Source organism: Eumetopias jubatus, unplaced genomic scaffold (genome assembly GCF_037043125.1).
Source record: "Eumetopias jubatus isolate StellerSeaLion01/CBP00866 unplaced genomic scaffold, mEumJub1_p1.0 scaffold_16, whole genome shotgun sequence".
NCBI lineage: Eukaryota > Metazoa > Chordata > Mammalia > Carnivora > Otariidae > Eumetopias > Eumetopias jubatus.
In genome coordinates, this window is record NW_028274822.1 from 83,600,971 (window position 1) to 83,618,988 (window position 18,018).

An 18,018-nucleotide genomic window follows, 5' to 3' on the forward strand; every position below is an offset into this window, starting at 1 on the left:
GGCAGACTACCAGTGAGCAGTGAGTGCCACATCACTGGGAGGTATTCAAGTGTAGGAAGAAGACTGGTAGGTTCTATGTTTTGGGGGGGAGGATTCAAGCCAGGTGCCCTCAGCCATAAAGCCATGGTTTCATGCTCTCCCATCCATCAGTCATCTTCTTGATTCACGGGTCACTTTAGAAATCCTCCTTGTGAGATGGTGTGCTGAACACACCCTCGAGATCCTACCGAAATGACAGCAAAGATGTGTTAAAAGTATCGTGCAACTCACTCAATGGGTTGGAAATCAAGAAAGATCGCCGTCAAGGACCAGAACATTTGAGAAATGTGGAGAAGGGAGAAAGCAGAGGGTCAAGACTGGATGAAGATGGTGAGCAGATCGCATACACAAGCCTTCAGCTACCACCCTAGACTCTAGAAGTCACGGGGAAGAGAAGAAAAAATGTACTAAGGCTGCTGGATCCTAAATCGAGGCACCACTGGTGAGCTGGAGACACAGGTGCAAGGATGAGATGGAGCAGGAAAATCTCGGCCTGAAACACGGAATGAGGAAAGTACTCTTGTGGGGTGGGAAGGGTTCTGAGGAGCTCAAGGGAGGGACTCAAAGGGGCGTGCAGGGAGGGCTTTGTGTGAGGGGGTGGCAGGCATCTGGGAGCGCTCACTCCGGGCTTCAAAGGTGGTATTAGTTTAAAATTCCCCTTCTCTTGAGTGGGGCAGGGACCTCAGCATCAATGCTAGACCTCCAGCTTCACATCACACAGTTCCTCTCTTTGCTGTGCCCTCATCTCTGTGGGCTAAAAGTTACCCTTCTCAGTTTCTTTTCCTCACCAGGAAGTTGCCCAGAATGAGGCAAGACATCTGAGGATGCAGCAATGTGTGACTCAGGTGCTGTGGTTTTCATCCGATCATTTCCTTCCTCCCTTACCCACTTGCACCCCTGTTTCCAAATCTCATGAATTTGTGCTGGAACCAGCAGCTCCACATACCGGCACCTAGAGCTTTCTATAACCCTGGGTCTGCTGGCTTTGCATAAGCTACCAGAGCTTAGCAGGAGAGAAATGCTTATCCAAAACACTTTTGGGGGGGGGGGGGCAAGACAAATTGCTTTATTGTTTCTTGTGGTCATACAAGTAATACAAGTTTATTGCACAAAATTGATAAAGTCAGGGGTGCCTGGATGGCTCAGGGGCGCTGGATTTCTCCCTGCTCAGCAGGGAGTCTGCTTCTCCTTCTCTCTCTGCCCCTCCCCCTACTTGTGCTCTCTTGCACTCTCTCTCTCTCAAATAAATAATAAATAAAAATCTTTAAGAAGACATTTAGGTCTTCCAGGAACCAAATGCTACAAAATACAGTTAAAGAAAACACACTGGGTACAGTAACACGGAAGCAAGCATGATAGAGGACATGAGAGACGTATGCAGTGAAAAATTGCAATAGTTACAGCGTCATTAAAGAAAATTAAAATTAGTGAAGAGAAACTCCAAGTTCATGGATGGTATTCTCACTAGAACACTGATGTCATTCTTCCTAAACTAATTTATGTAATTCCAATTCGATGCCTCCCCATATTTTGGGTGGAATTTCATACATTGACAACATAGGAATAGAGAGGGCCAAGAGAAGCCAGGGCTTTTTACCCCCGAATATAAGATTTATTTATTATTACTTTTTAATAGTAACCATGATTTCCAGGAGACTCTCTGGTGGATTGACAAAAAAAAATTTTTTTTAAAGATTTTATGTATTTATTTGACAGAGAGAGACACAGCGAGAGAAGGAACACAAGCAGGGGGGAGTGGGAGAGGGAGAAGCAGGCTTCCCGCGGAGCAGGGAGCCCGATGCAGAGCTCGATCCCAGGACCCCGGGATCATGACCTGAGCCGAAGGCAGACGCTTAACGACTGAGCCACCCAGGTGCCCCAGATTTACAAAAATTAATCGCTTTCACTGTTGGAAGCAGAATAATTGGGATAAGTGTATTTGGCTAAAAAAAAAAAAAAAAGGAAAAATGTATTGAGTTTAGATTCCAACTACCGATTCCAATTTGGATTATTTTTAAAAATTATTATTATTTTTTTAATTTCAGTGTACTTAACATACAGTGTTATATTAGTTTCAGGAGTACCAGATAGTGATTCACTAATTCTGTACCTTACTCAGTGCTTATCAAAATAAGCATGCTCTTATCTCCTCAGTCTATTTTACCCAACCCCCCACCCACCTCCCCTCTGGCAACCACCTGTTTGCTCTTTATAGTTACCAGTCTGGTTTTTGGTTTGTCTCTTTTTTCCTTTGTTTGCTTTGCTTCTTAAATTACACATAGGAGTGAAATCATGTGGTATTTGTCTTTCTGTGACTGGCTTATTTCACTTAGTATTATACCCTCTAGATCTGTCCATGTTGTGGCAAATGGCAAGATTTCATTTTTGTATAGCTAATATTCCATTTTGTGTGTAGACCACAACGTCTTTATCCATTCATCAATCAATGGACACTTGGGCTGCTTCCATAATTTGGCTATTGTAAATAGTGCTGCAATACACATAGGAATGCATGTATCTTTTCAAATTAGTGTTTTTGTATCCTTTGGGTAAATACCTAGTAGTGGAATTGCTGGGTTATATGGTTCTTATTTTTAATTTTTTGAGGAACCTCCATACTGTTTTCCACAGTGAGAAGGCAGGGGTTTTGATAAAAAGAGACCAGAGTTTTCTACAAGATACTAAGAATTCTTACAAGGCTATAGTAATTAATACAAGGTAGCAGTATCTCAAGGATACAAAACAGACCAGTGGAACAGAACAGAGACTCACACATAGATGGGCTCAGGGTGTATGTTGGAGGTGGCCTTGCAGGGCCATGGGGAAAGTGTTGTCTCCCCAACAAAAGCTGCCGGGGTAATTGGGCATCCAGATAGAAGGACTAGAACTGAGTCCTACCCCACACCATGTAAAAATAAATGCCTTTTGTTGCTTGTGTTTTGGTATCATATCTATGAAATCATTGCCCAATCCAATGTCAAGAAGCTTTTCCCCTATGCTTTCTTCCAGGGCTTTTATGATTTGGGGTCTTTTAAGTCTTTAATCCGTTTTGAGTTGCTTTTTGTGTAAGGTGTAAGATAAGGGTTCAATGTCATTCCTTTGCATGTGGGTGTCCAGTTTTCCCATTGCCATTTGTTGAAGAGCTGTCCCTTCTCCACTGGGTACTCTTGGCAACTCGCTGAAGATGAATTGGCTGTATACCTGAAGCAAAGGCAGCAGAAGCAAAAATTTAGGCAAGCGGGACTACATCAAAATGAAATGCTTCCAAACAGCAAATGAAGCAGTCAATGGAGTAATAAGGCAACCTATGGAAAAGGAGAAAATATCTGCAAACCATAAATCTGGTAAGGGGTCAACCTGCAAAATTATAAGGTGCTCCTACCACTCAATGGCAAAAACACTAATGTAACCTAATTTAAAAACGGGCCAGGGACTCGAATGGACATTTCTCCAAAGAAGACACACAAGTAGCCAACAGGTGTATGAAAAGATGCTCCCCATCACTAATCATCAGGGAATTGCAAATCAAAACCATAAGCTATCACTTCACACCTATTAGAATGGCTGTTACCAAAAAAACAAAAGACACAGGTGTTGGTGAGGATGTGGAGAAATTGGAACCTGTGTGCACCGTGGGGGGCGGGGATGGGAGTTGCCCCCAAAATAAAAATAGTACTACCGTATGATTTTTTTTTAAAGATTTCACTTATTTATTCATGAGAGACAGAGAGAGGCAGAGGGAGAAGCAGGCTCCCAAGGAGCAGGGAGCCCGATGCGGGACTGGATCCCAGGACCCTGGGATCATGACCTGAGCCGAAGGCAGACGCTTAACCATCTGAGCCACCCAGGCGCCCAATACTACCGTATGATTGACGTGACTTTTCAATTAAACAACTGATGACTGTAACATTGTTTATAATCATGAAACACTCTCAGAAGACAATCCAAGTGGATTACCCACTTTATTTATTATGATGTAATGCCATACAGTCATTATATGTGATGCCAAAATTCCCACTCATCCTAGAGTGGTAACTACATAAATGTGACAAAGCAGGTAACAAAACCGGGTAGGGAGTCGAATCCCATTTTTATAAAAACGCCACATACACAGGGAGATGGGGGAGTCAGAGAAAAAGGCTGAAGAGACAGGCACCAAATTTTAACAGGTTGGAGGGAGGGACTATGGAGTGTTTGTTTGTTTTTTTAATGGATGTCTTTATTTTGCTAATGTTAAAGACAATAACCGAATAATGTCCTGAAGGAAGAAGTTTATACCCCCAGAACCCCGGACACAAGGGGCACAGTCTACCACACACGGAAGCACTAGGGTCGTTCATGAGGCAGAGGGAACGAAGGGAGAAGATGGAAAGAGCCTCTGTCATAGTTTCTGCAGGCAAGGCAAGAGAGGGTTAGCAGACTTCGGGTCAGCTACTTTGAAAGATTTCCGTGGGCTCTGCAGTGTACAGGCTGTCCCGAGTTGTCTGGTACCTGGCCCTGGGGTGAGGTGGGCAGGTGGATTGTGGCCCAGGGTGTGAGAATCCTGGGAAGCCTATAAAGGAGGTGGTTGAGAGTCTGGGCTCAGGATTGGGTAGTTTGCATATGAAAGGTGAGCTCTGCTATCTCTCGGAATTAGCCACCCTGGGAGGGGCCGTGTCTCCAGGATCAGCAAGGCCCCAGAAGTAAAAATATCAGAAAATTCAGAAAAAGAAAGGCGTGACTAGTCCAGAAGCACCAGTAGGAATGAGGTTGGGGCAGGCAGGGGGGAGACATGGTGAGATGGTAGCTTCTTGCAGGTGCCCACCTTGTAGGCAGGGATAGTGGCTGAGAAGAGTTCACAAGTTTAGGACCCCTGGCATGGGGTGTCAGTTCTTCATCACAGCTAGGAATTGCTGAGCGGTGCAAACCTCCCTGAAGGCGGTGCGGGGGGAGGTGGGTAGGGGTGGTGATGCTGGTCTGGGTAACTCCATGAAGCAGATGCTGATGTAGGATTAAATGTGCAAGAGAGACTGGGGAGGAAGTTGGGAGCCTCCAGGGAAGCGGGTAGACCCTGATGGATTGAGTCTGACTCTGAACGAAGGCAAGAAGGAAGAAAAGCTGGCTTTGCAGTCTAGAGAAGGTCAGCAAAGACCAGTGGGGACTCCTTCAGCCCTGTGACTTGTCAGAGGACCCCATGTCTCCCAGGAATGGGGCTACCTTAGTGTCCCTGTCTCACTCAGCAGCCCGTGGGCAGGGTGACTTCACTGTCAACGTGTGGATGGATTTGGAAGTGCAGCAGCTGGGACCCCCTCTCCTGGGAGCTCGCTTGGCTAGGTACCTTCTCGGGGTCATCAGAGTGGGGAATGAAGATGCATTAAGACCATCCCGCAGGGGCGCCTGGGTGGCTCAGTTGTTAAGCGTCTGCCTTCGGCTCAGTTCATGATCCCAGGATCCTGGGATCGAGCCCCGCATTGGGCTCCTTGCTCAGCGGGAAGCCTGCTTCTCCCTCTCCCATTCCCCTTGCTTGTGTTCCTGCTCTTGCTCTCTCTCTCTCTCTCTCTCTCTCTCTCTCTGTCAAATAAATAAATAAATAAATAAATAAATAAATAAATAAATAAAATCTTAAAAAAAAAAAAAAAGACCATCCCGCCGTGATGAAGAGCATGAGATTCAGAGCAAGGACTAGGGTTCAAGTTCAGGCTATGTCTCTCGCTTGCCAGGTGACCCTGAGCAAGTGCCCTGACCTCAGTTTATTATTATGGCAACAAGAATAAAACCCATCTCACAGGGATGCTGGAGACTTAAAAGGAGGAATAGGGAGATGGACAAGCCCAAGACTTTGTCAGCCACTCAAGGTGACCAGCAACTCAGGTGACACAAGCATGCTTGGTCCTTTTGTGAGCACTTCTGGGGGGTTTTTATATTTCGGAGGCTTGTAAATGAAATGCTGTTTCTTGGTACCAAGGATGAGACAGTGTGACAATGTATATCGGTCTAGTGTGTTCTTTAATCCAGTGATTTGCCTTTTGGGGCAGAGCTGTGGAATATATAGAAATCAAATGTCTGCCACAGGTGTAATGTTAACATTTTTTAGGAGCCGTAGGAAAAAGCAAAAAGAAACAGAGAAGTCCATTTTGATTCAATTCAACATCTCAGAAAGTTTTGTCATTTCAACATGCAATCAATATAAAAAATGATCAGTTGTCAAGAATGTGACATTCTTGGGGCACCTGGGTGGCTCAGTGGGTTAAGCATCTGCTTTCGGCTCAGGTCATGATCTCAGGGTCCTGTGATCGAGCCCCGCACCAGGCTCCCTGCTCAGGGCGTCTGCTTCTCCCTCTGCCTGCTGCTCCCCCCGCAAAGATGCTGGTCTTAGATCCTTCTGAAAGTTAGAAGGATCCCAAATGATCCAATATTAAAAGTCAGTGCATGCAAAAGTCAGACCAGGAGGCAGGGATTTCGGTCTGTTTCATTCACTGCTGTGCTCCCAGCGTCCAGAACAATGCTTGGAACACAATAGGTACTCAATACATATTTCTAGTTGAATTGATTCATATATACACACATATAACACGCAGATATATATACCTCTTGGCTCTAGGACTTGCAGTTAATAAACACCCAACACATGGTATTTGCTATTCTTTTTATTGTTATTGATGATATATTGGACTATAAGCCTCCTGCCAGGAACACTGAAGAAAGTTAAGGCTCTCTGGCTGCCTCTCAGAGATGACTGTCAGAGAACAGGCTGGGCCAGGGTGGGGCCGGAGGGAAATGGTAGCTATGAGAGGGGAAAGAGCATAGAACAGGGGAAGGGTGGGGGTCAGGAGACCTGGATTCCAGTCTGAGGTCTGACACCAACTCACTGTTGGGATTGGGGCCGTCTTCCGCCCTCTGGATCAAGGGACCTCCCCCAACCCCTGAACTGAGGGGGCTGGCCTGGATGATTCTGGAGCCCTTCCCCCTAAGGCTCCCTGGCATTCATAGGATGGCACACAACCAGTCATCTTCCTTCCGGGCAGTGGGTGGTATCATGCCTGTGCTGAGGCTCCCAACAGATAAAGGGCGCCATCCATAACCCTCGGACTGATACATTCCGTGTTCGTAAGTTATCCAATTGTCCTCATTGTCTTCTTCAAGCTGAAAGGGAAAAGCACGTGATCACATCAGAGGATGGGTCCTTCCACTTGGCACTGGGTCTCTGTGAGCATTTATGGTGGATACTGTGTGACATGCCCCCTGGGTCCCCCTTGAGGAAAGACAAAGAAGTCTCAGCTGCTGGGGAGGGGGTCAGCAGACAGATGTCAGCAGTCAGCCTTTTAGGCTTGCCTTGACTACAGAGAGCCCCACGTTCAAGGCTATGCCCCTTCCTGAGTTGCCCACATTCAGTGACGGATCTGTGTGGGTGTCTAAAGGCCTGATCACCCCAGATTGGGGCAGGGCAACTCTGAAGGCCATTGGAGCTCCAGAGGGGTGGGCTGAGATTTTCACTGGGCTCCTCCCCAGCTGGACTTCTCCCTGTGCCCACATAGCAAATGTGGCCCAGGGAGGGCTGAGCACTGGCATTGGAGTCCCCGACTTCGGATCCCAGCTCTACCAATCCCTAGATAAATGTCCTTGAGCAGGTGACTTCACCTCTCTGAGCCTCCTTTTCTCATATGTCAGACTGGGAGTAGCAAACACACCTCAAAAGGTGTTGTGATGATTTAATGAAATAATGGAGCATTTAGGACAGAACCTGAGTCCAAAGCCAATATTTAGTAAGAGGTGGCTATTATTATTTATTATTATTCACAGAGGAATGAGCCCACTGGGGCTGTGGAAAGAGTTGCCTCTGGCCAGGGTCATGTTAACTGAAGAATGAAGTCTGGACAAGGGATGTGCAAATCCCAGGAACCCTCTGAATGGGCCCAAGATGACTGAAAATATGGAGCCTAGCCTGAGACTCTGTATATATGTGACTTCTAGCAAGGAGCAATTTCTTTGGAGAGAATGTTTCTTTGGAGAGGATGGAGGTCACCTGACCTCTCTAGGCCTGCTTCCTCACCCGTGACATGTGGAGAGTAGGAGCGGCCTGTCTCAAAGGATACGATGGGAGGTTGGAGACGAGACAACACATGTGAAATGCTCCGCACCAGACTTGGAACATAATAAGTGCTTAGTGCACGTCAGATAATGACCATAATTATTTACTAGTATGTTAGAGAGCATTAGTCTTACATGCCCCATGCTATGCCATGCAGAGAGTGTGTGGGGAAGGACGACAGGGTGGAAGCAGAAGGTCTTACTGGCACGTCCCAAGAGCCCACTGGAGACCCATCCCCTTTCTTAAAGCATGGGTAACTCAGCCAGGCCCTGGCCTCGTCTGCCAGTCGCCGCCAGCTGTATGGGTCTCCAGCAGCCACGTTTCCCGTCGGGTCAGCTGGGTCCAGAATCACAGGCCTGGAGGGTAACAGTGAGAGAGGGACGGGTGAGGAACCAGGGCTGTGTCTGGCAGATCCAGACGTTCCTGGCAGGGCAAAACACCAGCCTGCCACAGGCTGGGACTCAGGGCAGGAGTGGGGCACTGTTCTTACAGCAAGCTCTTAATCCCCGGGAGCGATTATGATTCTTGCTCTAGCTGTTATTTTAGTTCAAATTTTGGCTCTTCCACTCATTTTCTGTTAAGGGTAACACAAGCTCCTTACCCCTCAGAACCTCAGTTTACCCATCTGTACAGTGGCTACGGAGGGCCTGCCTCAGACGGTTGGAGGTTTAAATCAGCAGGAAAAGGCTCAGCACAATGGCTGGCCATAGAAAAGGACCAGCAAATGAGGGGCCCTCATTGCCAGGATGCCACATCTGTATCTAGGGGCTCATTTACGTGGGGAGCTAATCCATGTGGAGATAGAGTACCTGGGTTTTGCAAGCTGCCTCTTTAGGTATCGTCCAATAATTGGGTTTTCAAAGTTGTAATACTTTGTCCAGTAGATGCAAAGCTGCTGGTAGTTCAGGACTAATTCCAAGACGGTCTGAAATCCCTGAGCTGTGCTGAACTCCGTTTGCTTGCTGCCGTGCTCCCAGGCATAGACTGTCAGGAGCTCCAAGGCATACTGCTGTGGCAGGGGCTTCCCAAGCTTCTTCTTACACTGAGAGGAGGAAAAAGAATCAGAAACGTGCACTTGTCCAGCTGGGGCATAAAGCACATTTCCCAAAGGCCAAATCCAGCCTGCCATCTTCTTTTGTAAATATCATTTCCATGGAGCAAATCCACGCCCATTCAATCCAAACCCACACTCCATTCATGTGGAGTCTAATGGCTACTTTCATGCTACAGAGTTGAGTAGTTGTGACAGAGACCATGTGGCCCACAAGGTCCAAAATACCTACTACCTAGGGCATTATGGAAAAAAGTTTACTGACTCCTGGGTCAAGAGCTTGGGCTCTGGATTCTGAGTGATGTGGTTTGAGTCCTGGCTCCACTGGTGTCCAGTTCCTGGAAGACAACTTAGACTCTTGGAGCCTTATTTTTCTCCCCTGTGAGAGGTCATAGTAGCACCAAACAAATAAGGATACTGTGAAAATTAACTGAGAGGAAGAACTTGTAGTATCCCTAAGAGCCAAACAAAATTCCCTTTGGAGTAAGAAATAAAACCTAAAGCCTCAAGTGATTTCACAAGCAAATTTCAAGTACCATGACCAGCACATAAATAACCAGGCACACAAGGAAACAAGATACCAAGAGTAATAACCAGCAAAGAAAGGGGGGGGGACAATAGTAATAAGTCCACAAAACTTTAAATATTGAAGGATCATATAGAGACTTTAAAATAACTAGAAACATTTTGTTTACAGAAATAAAAGAAGAGCTTGAACTAGAGGAAATTAGAAGCCATAAGAAGTAACTTAGCATATTTGAAAAAGAATAAAATAGAAAATGTTGAACAAAAATTTACAATAACTGTAATTAATAACTCAATTGCAAATTAGACACAGTTAAAGGAGAAATTAGTGAATTAGAGAGTATGTTAGAATAAACTATTCAGAATGAAACACTGAGAGACAGAAAGATGGAAAATGTGGAAGAGAGTGTAAAGATAATGGAAGATAGAGTGAGGTCTAACATACATTTAATTGGAGTTCCAGGAGGTGAGGAAGAGAGAGAGACAATGTTTTAGGAGAATGGCTGAGAGTTTCCGAAACTGGTGAAAGATACCCATTCACAGATTCAGGAATCCCAGTGAAGGACCCAGTGAGCTCCAAGCAGGACAAGTGAAAAAGGAATCATCATTAAGACACCTCAGATTGAGGGGCACCTGGGTGGCTCAGTTGGTTGAGCATCTGCCTTCAAATTGGGTCGTGGTCTTGGGGTCATGGGATCTTGCCCCACATCGGGCTCCCTGCTCAGCGGGGACCCTGTTTCTTCCTCCCCCTCTGCCATTCCCCACCCCCAGCTTGTGCTCTCTGGCTCTAGCTCTCTGTCAAATAAATAAATAAAACCTTAAAAAAAAAAAAAAGACACCTCAGATTGAAATGGAATAAAATCAAAGACAAAGAGAAAAATATAAATGCAGCCAGAGGAATAAGAGAGATTACCTACAAAGGAGCCACAGTTAGACTGACAACTGACTTCTCACTAGTGACCCCGGAAGATGGAGTGATATATTTCCGTGTACTGAAATGGCCGCCAACCCAGCAAAAATACCCTTCAACAATGAAGGTAAAATCAAGACATTTTCAGGCAAACAAAAACTAAGAGTTCATTATCAGAAGACCGTCAGCAAAAAAATCTTCCAGGACATACTTCAGGAAGAAGGAACATGATCCCAGGAGGAAGGTTAGAGATGTAGGAAAGAGCTGGTGGTAAAGAGCGCAGTAAACACATGGATAGATAAAATGAGCTCTAACTATGGAAAATAATAGTAATGCTTTGCAGCCTTTGAAAATACAGAGACTTGAAACACACAACAAAGTGGCATGTAAGTTGCAGGTAGTGATGGTGGTGGTGAGTGGAGTTAAAGTATTGTGAGATTCCTGTATTGTTTTATGGGAAAGAAGAGAGAGGGAAGAGGGGCAGGGAGGGAGGGAAAGAGACAATTCCTTGTCATGCAGGGCTATCTTGCTCATTGTAAAACAACTACTATTCCTGGCTTCTTTCTTTGTCAGTAGCATCCTTGCCCCCTAACACCATGGTTACCAAAAATGTCCTCATGAATTTTCAATATCCTTGGGGGCAGTGTTACACTTGTCAAGAACCACTTTGGTAAGTTCTAAGATGTTCAGGCTCCATGATCAAATTTCCTTCAACAGCAAACTAAGATGTCTAGCAAATAAAGGATTGTCTTGCTCTGCCTAAAGGTAATTTTTATTTTTTAAGATTTTATTTATTTATTTATTTGAGAGAGAGGGAGAGATAGTGAGCATGAGAGAGAGCAGGAGCAGGGGAGAGAGACAGAAGGAGAGGGAGAGAAGCAGACTCCCTGCTGAGCAGGGAGCCTGACGTGGGGCTCGATCCCAGGACCCCAGGATCATGACCTGAGCTGAAGGCAGATGTTTACCTGACTGAGCTACCCAGGTGTCCCTTAAAGATTATTTTTAAAGTAGGAAGGTTTATCCTTAATTACTTTCTTCTACTCATTCATCCAAAAACATACATGTATATTATAAAATGAATATTATATATTAGGCAAAGTCTTAAGTTGGAAGGCCCAAATTTCAAGTTTTTGTTCTGCTACTTATTAGCTGGAAGAGCGTTCTGACTCTTATTCTCTTTCTGTAATACAGGTTTGAGAGTAACACTTACCCTTACTCAGTGAACAGACTCACCATAAGTAAGATATAGGCTATTTGAGAGTAAGCAGAAATGCATACCACATCCACAAAAGATGAACTATGATGAGCCTGGCACAAGCAAAGCACATGATACATGTGAACTTTTATTCTGTGTGCTCCTGGCACGGCTCCAAGAGACCACATTTATTAGGACTGGCTGTGCCAGGCACCACGTTCTGTGTTTACTCTTGCTATGCCATGTTCCTCTTTGCAAATGAGAAAACAAGAAGCCAGAGGGAGTTAAGTCAGACCTGTTCAAGGTCAGACAGCCAGGAAGTGCACAGAAGTGTGTGTGTGTGTGTGTGTGTGTGTGTGTGTGTGTGCTTATAGCGTTCATTAATTTATTCAACAATTCCTTACTGAGCACCTATTATGTGCCAGGTATTGTTCTAGGTTCTGGAGATACCACGGTGAATAAAACACACAAATCCCTTCCTTCATGCACATTTTTAGTGGGGAGACAGACTATCCCACAGGCTGGAGCAGAGTTTCCCCCTTGGAGGAAATAAAAGGAAGACAGCATGGCCTGAAGGGCGGTGGGGGGGGGGGTTCGGAGAGGTCCAGGGCAGATCCTGGAGCCTCATGAGATGACTGGGACCAGGGTGAGAGTGATAGAGGGGTGAGAACTGGTTATATTTTCAGTACAGGACCAACATCATTTGTAGACTGGTGGGATAGAGGAGAGCATGTGAAACAGTCCAGGAAGACCCACGGTTTAGGCCAGAGTGGCTGGAAGCCCATATGGGGTTGTCATTTCCTAAGATGGGAAGGACCAGGAGGAAGGAGGCACCCTGGGTCCACGGGCACCTGTCCTAGGCCCTGCGCCTCCCCTTCTCATCCTCCCCCTCCTCTCCGCACCCCTTCCCTCCCTCTATTCTGTAACCATCCCCTCTTCCTTCTCTACCACCCCCCCTCTGCTCCCCAAGCAGGAGGAACATACCTTTTGGTACCAGTACTTGACCAGGCGGATGAGGCTCTTCACCTTGGTTGGACGCTGCCTCAGGAAGTCCCGCTGCAGCTCCGTGAAGCAGGTGGAGAACTCCCCCTCTCTGCCCAGATCCTGGCACTCTTGGATTAGCTTGATGTAGACTTGAGGGTTAGGCCTGCCGTTATTGGTCCACTGACCTGTTAGGGACAAATCCATCACTTTAAGATGTCAGCGCTTCTCTGAGGTTCTTTCAGTTGCTCTGAGGAGACAAGCTTGCTGGCCGTGGGGTGCAGCGGAAGGGGCAGCAGGCCCAGAGCCAGGGGGCCTGGAGTCCATCCCCAGCCTTTCCTTCTCCCAGCTCTCCAGCTCTCACCCCGTCCAGGCAGCCGTCACCCATCTCTCCCACCAGGGCTTTGGGCGCCAGCCTCCTTGCTGGGGCCTCCACAGCCCATTCCCAACCCAGCACCCAGACAGGCCTTTCAAAACCTGGTCACACGGCTTCTTGCTTCCCACAACATCGGGAATAAAGTCCAGAGTCCCCATAATGGCCTATGAAATTGGATGTGCTCTATCTCCTGCCGCCTCTCCCATCTCGCCTCCTACCTTGCTCCCTTGCCTCGGACGCCATGTGGCCTTTTTTCTCTTCCCCAAATATGCCAAGCTCGTTCCTGTCTCAGGGCCTTTGCACTTGCGGTTTCCTCTTCCTGGAACCCCCAGATCTTCCCATGGTGGGCTCCTTCTCATCCCTTGGGCCTTAGCTCGGAGGTCACCTCCTCAGGGGATCCTCCATCATCACTCAGTCCGAAAAAGCCCTCCACCCTCCATTGCTCTCCATTGTAGCAATCCTGTTAGGTTTTTTGTCACAGCAGGTAGCCTGCCATTTATCTTATTTCTGTACTTATTGTCCGGCTCCAGGAGAGAGGTTCCTTGTTGGGCTCATTCATGGCCATAGAGCAGCGCCTGGTCCACAGTAGGTGCTCCATGGATAATCTGTGCCTCTCATTGTTGATTGGATGTCTCCATCCTCTGGTGTTACCTCTCTTCCGATCTATTTTCCACACTACAGTTGGGCTGTCTTTCCAAAACAGAAATCTGACCCTGCTCAAAACTCTTCCACAGCTATCTATTGTGCTCAGGAGAAATGCATGGCCAAGGTTGCAGGCTTCTGCAGGGTCAGCTCACTCCCTCCTTGCCCTCCACCCTCTGTTCATCCTCAGCATCTTGCAGTCCTCCAACACATCCTGATCTTCTCTCGTCTCCAGGCCTTTGCTTGCACTGTTCCCTCTGCCTGGTATGTCCTTCCTCCCCTTCTTATCTTTTTTGTAGCCAGTGGAATGCCAGCACCCAACACTGGACATGGAACAAGGAAAGATTCCCAAACTTTCTCATTTCCTGGTGGTTTTAGAGTTTCGGTATTATTCTCATGGGTCCCCTATGCCAAACAACAACAAAAAAACCCAACCAAACCAAAAAAACCCAAACAACAACAACAAAACCCACCCCAGTTCCATGTATGTAGTTGAGTACGAGGGAACAGTAGTAGTTTCTGTGGTGTTTCCCACCAAAATTTAAAATCTAACCTATTCCATGTGCCCCTGTGAGATATTTCACTGTGGCACCCTGGGGCGCCTTGGGGCACAGTTGGGGAACTCGCATTTTTTAACACCTCCTATGTGCCAGGCCCTGTGTAAGAGCTTAATGTAGATGATCATTTAATACTTAAAGTAAGAGCAGGACCTAGGTGGCCTGGTTTAACCCGTTTTCCTAACCAGGGGATGCTTCCTGTCCAAATGTTTCTGCAGAATTATCTAGAGATTCCAACCTTCGGCATAAGTTTAGCGGGGTCTCCTCGCGTTTGGGGTAAAAGATGCAATTCACATGTTGACTCTGTGCCGGATCTACGCTGCCTCATTTTCAGCAAGAGAAGTCTCAAGTAGAAGCAGCCAGCCTGACAGGAGTTCCCTGAGAAATGTCTTGCCCCCAAATGGTGCCAGTTTGCCGTTTCATGTCGCTCCTGTGGCGGGTTATGACCTCATTCATTCTAAGATCTCCTCCCCACTTTGATGGGATGTCCCGTCATGGTAAGACTCCCCAACTGTGGGAAGTTTCTGTTCAGAAATGTGAAAAGAGAAAGAAGCCTTGACGCAGGACAAAGGCAGAAAGCTGGTGTGTGTGTGTGTGTGTGTGTGTGTGTGTGTGTGTGTGTGTGTGTGTGTGTGTGAGAGGGGGGGGGAGGGGGGGATGGAGGGAGGGAGGGAGAGAGAGAGAGAGAGAGAGAGAGTGTGCGCGCGCACTTACCCAGGACGTCAAAGGCGGGCAGTACATCAAACTCCACCCATTCGTCCGGATAGCGGTTCCGGAGCTGAAAGCTGAGGGCTCGGGGCTTCTCAGGCTGCAGACTCCGGACCTCAAACTGCACTTCAAAGGTTTCTTCTATTTGACAGGCTTCCAGCTGCCTCTTAATTTCCCAGATGAAATGTCCTCGTTTGTGAAGCTGCTCCCCAAAACTCCCGAGGTTGTTAAGAAAGACCACAAGGTCAGCATCTGATCGGCCTCTGAGGGTCGTGCCTTTGCCCGAAGAGCCACCCTAAAACAGATGAGGAAAATGAGAACTAACAGTTATGGAGGAGAGCCTCCCTATATAAAGTGATGAGGACAATCACTAACATTCTTGAGCCTCAGCCTCTGCGCTGAGGGCATCAGCAGTCTTAGCTCCCATGATGCTCACAGGACTCTATGACTCCCATACTCTTGTTATCAGCCCCCTATTTCCAGGTGGGGCAACAAGAGCTCAGAGAAGGGATACAGAAGCCCAGCCTCCTGGTGAGAGGTGGCAGGGCTGCAATTCAAACCCTGGCTGTCTCGTTCTAGCATCTGTGTTCTTTACTCCCTAACCTTTACTATCTTATATAGGATTATATACTGTAGGCTGGCCCGTGCTGGGGAGTTTACATACATCATAGAATCTGTACAGCCCTATCAGGCACTGGGAGTTATGGAAGAGGAAAGTGAAGCACAGAGAGGTGCAGTGACTTGCTCAAAATTTCACAGCCAGCAGGTGCTATCTATATGATCACTTCTTAACCAGCCCATGATACCATAGAAATGGTGGGTCCCCATTGTGGATGGAGGAAAATGGGAACCCTCATACACTGCTGGTGGGAATGGAAATTGGTGCAGCCACTGTGGAAGACAGTATGGAGGTTCCTCAAAAAATTAAAAATAGAGCTGCCTTATGATCCAGGAATCCCACTATTGGGTATTTACCCAAAGAAAATGAAAACATTAATTTGAGAAGATACATGCAATCCTATGTTTATTGCAGCATTATTTACAATAGCCAAGATATGGAAGCAGCCCAAGTGTCCAAAGACGAATGGATAAAGGAGATGTGGTAGACACACACACACACACACACACACACACAATGGAATATTCTTCAGCCATAAAAAGAATGACACCTTGCCATTCGCAACAACATGGATGGATCTAGAAGGTATAATGCTAAGTGAAATAAGTCAGACAGCGAAAGACAAATACCATATGATTTCACTCATATGTGGAATCTAAAAAATAAAACAAACAAAACAATAGACTCGAATATAGAGAGCAAACTGGTGGTTGCCAGAGGGGAGGTGGGTGGGGGATGAGTGACATAAATAAAAGGGGATTAAGAAGTTCAAACCTCCAGTTATCAAATAAGTCACAGAGATGAAAAGTACAGCCTAGGGAATATAGTCAATGATATTGTAATAACACTGTGTGGGGACAGGTGGTGACTACATTTATGATAAAGAGCACTGAGTAATGTATAGAACTGTCGAATCAATATATCGTATACCTGAAACTAATATCACATAGTATGTTCGTTATACCTCAATAAGAAAAAAGAATCCTAGTTCATCAGGGAAGTTGAAAAGCTGAGCTTTCAGCAACGCCTGGCTCTGTTTTTGTGGAGTATTTACTTTACGGGAGGCAACACCTACAACTTTGTAGCCACACAAAATCAGAATAACAGCTAGCTGTTGTTGGCTGGAGAGGGGCTCTGGAAGCCATTTTGTCAGGAAAAAAACAGAAACAAGCCCCCGGGACGTAGTCTTAAACAGCTCATGATTCTGCAGAAATTGTGTGTCCCCAGCCTGGCTGTTCATTAGCAAATTATTTACTAGAGCCGGGCCTGTTTTCCTGTCTCTGAAATGGATGTGGCTGAGGATGGTGGTTCATAAACTTCAGCCAGGACATTTATTTAAAAGTTACAGGTGTAGGGCCTCACCCCAGAATCTATTCTAACGAGTTATGGTTAGATTTTTTGGGGGGGGGGTATGGATATGTCAGAAACCACCAGCCCCAAAGACTTTTACCCTTTTGCTCTCCCTCTCTGTCTCTGCGGGACCTGTTGCCCATCCAGGCACCCCTCCCCCAGGCAGGGAGGCTTGGGCTCACCTTGACAACTTTGGACACCCGCACAGGGTGGGTCGCACCTTGGAAACACCTCTCCTTCAGGAAAGTGGAGATGATGTGGACGGCTTCCTTGATCTGCCTGCGGAAATGCGTGTCTGGCAGGAGAGAGTTTTCAATGAACTTGTCCAGAAACCTGGCGGGGGTCTTTTCCAGCTCCCCCATGATTCTCAGGGCAGGGACAGGAGTGCCTGTGGCTGAGGAGCTGGCTGCAGGGAACTCTAGCCTCCGAGGTCCTGTGGCCTGATTCAGTGAGTTTCAATTCCTGAGAAGGGAGGAGCTTAGCATGACAAACACCCAGAACGGCTTCCACCCTACCAGCTCCATCCACAACTTACTACCCTCTCGTCCTTTATGCGGCGGCCCAGAATATCGGGCTGGACTCTGAAACTGTTGCTTTTTTTTTTTTTTTAAGTGAGCGTGTGAGCCTGGGGGAAGGGCAATGGGAGAGGGAGACTCCCCGCTGAGCAGGGAGCACCAAAGGGTCCAAGGGTCCATCCCAGGGTCCAAGGGTCCATCCCAGGACTCTGGGATCATGACTGGAGCTGAAGGCAGACACTTACCTCGACTGAGCCACCCAGGTGCCCCTGAAACTGTTGCTTTTTAACCCGCATTAGTACCTCACCCAGGAGAAATTGTCATTAAAAACCAATTTGTGGTTTTCTGCTTTACCCTGGAGAAATTGTCACTAAAAAAGGGATTTGCAGTTTCCTGCTTTGTCTTTTTTTATTGCTGACAAAATTGTTTTATAGTTTCCTATGATCTTTACAGCGATATGTGCACATTGTAAAGTGGAAAAG

General features: G+C 46.7%; 1 protein-coding gene across 2 annotated transcripts; it reads right to left on the bottom strand.

Moving 5' to 3' along the window:
* Window positions 1-6,647: 6,647 nt before the first annotated feature.
* Window positions 6,648-17,498, bottom strand: OAS1 (2'-5'-oligoadenylate synthetase 1). Of its 2 annotated transcripts, none has more exons than XM_028116522.2 (6): window positions 17,204-17,498; window positions 15,059-15,347; window positions 12,773-12,957; window positions 8,917-9,149; window positions 8,242-8,463; window positions 6,648-7,161 (listed from the first exon to the last, which is right to left on the bottom strand). In XM_028116522.2, the coding sequence occupies exons 1-6, from the start codon at window positions 17,381-17,383 to the stop codon at window positions 7,131-7,133; spliced, it is 1,140 nt and encodes a 379-aa protein (XP_027972323.1). In that variant the 5' UTR covers window positions 17,384-17,498; the 3' UTR covers window positions 6,648-7,130. The 2 variants fall into 2 exon arrangements, with proteins under 2 accessions (XP_027972323.1, XP_027972322.1); XM_028116521.2 differs by having other exon boundaries at window positions 8,310-8,463; window positions 17,204-17,493.
* Window positions 17,499-18,018: the final 520 nt, after the last annotated feature.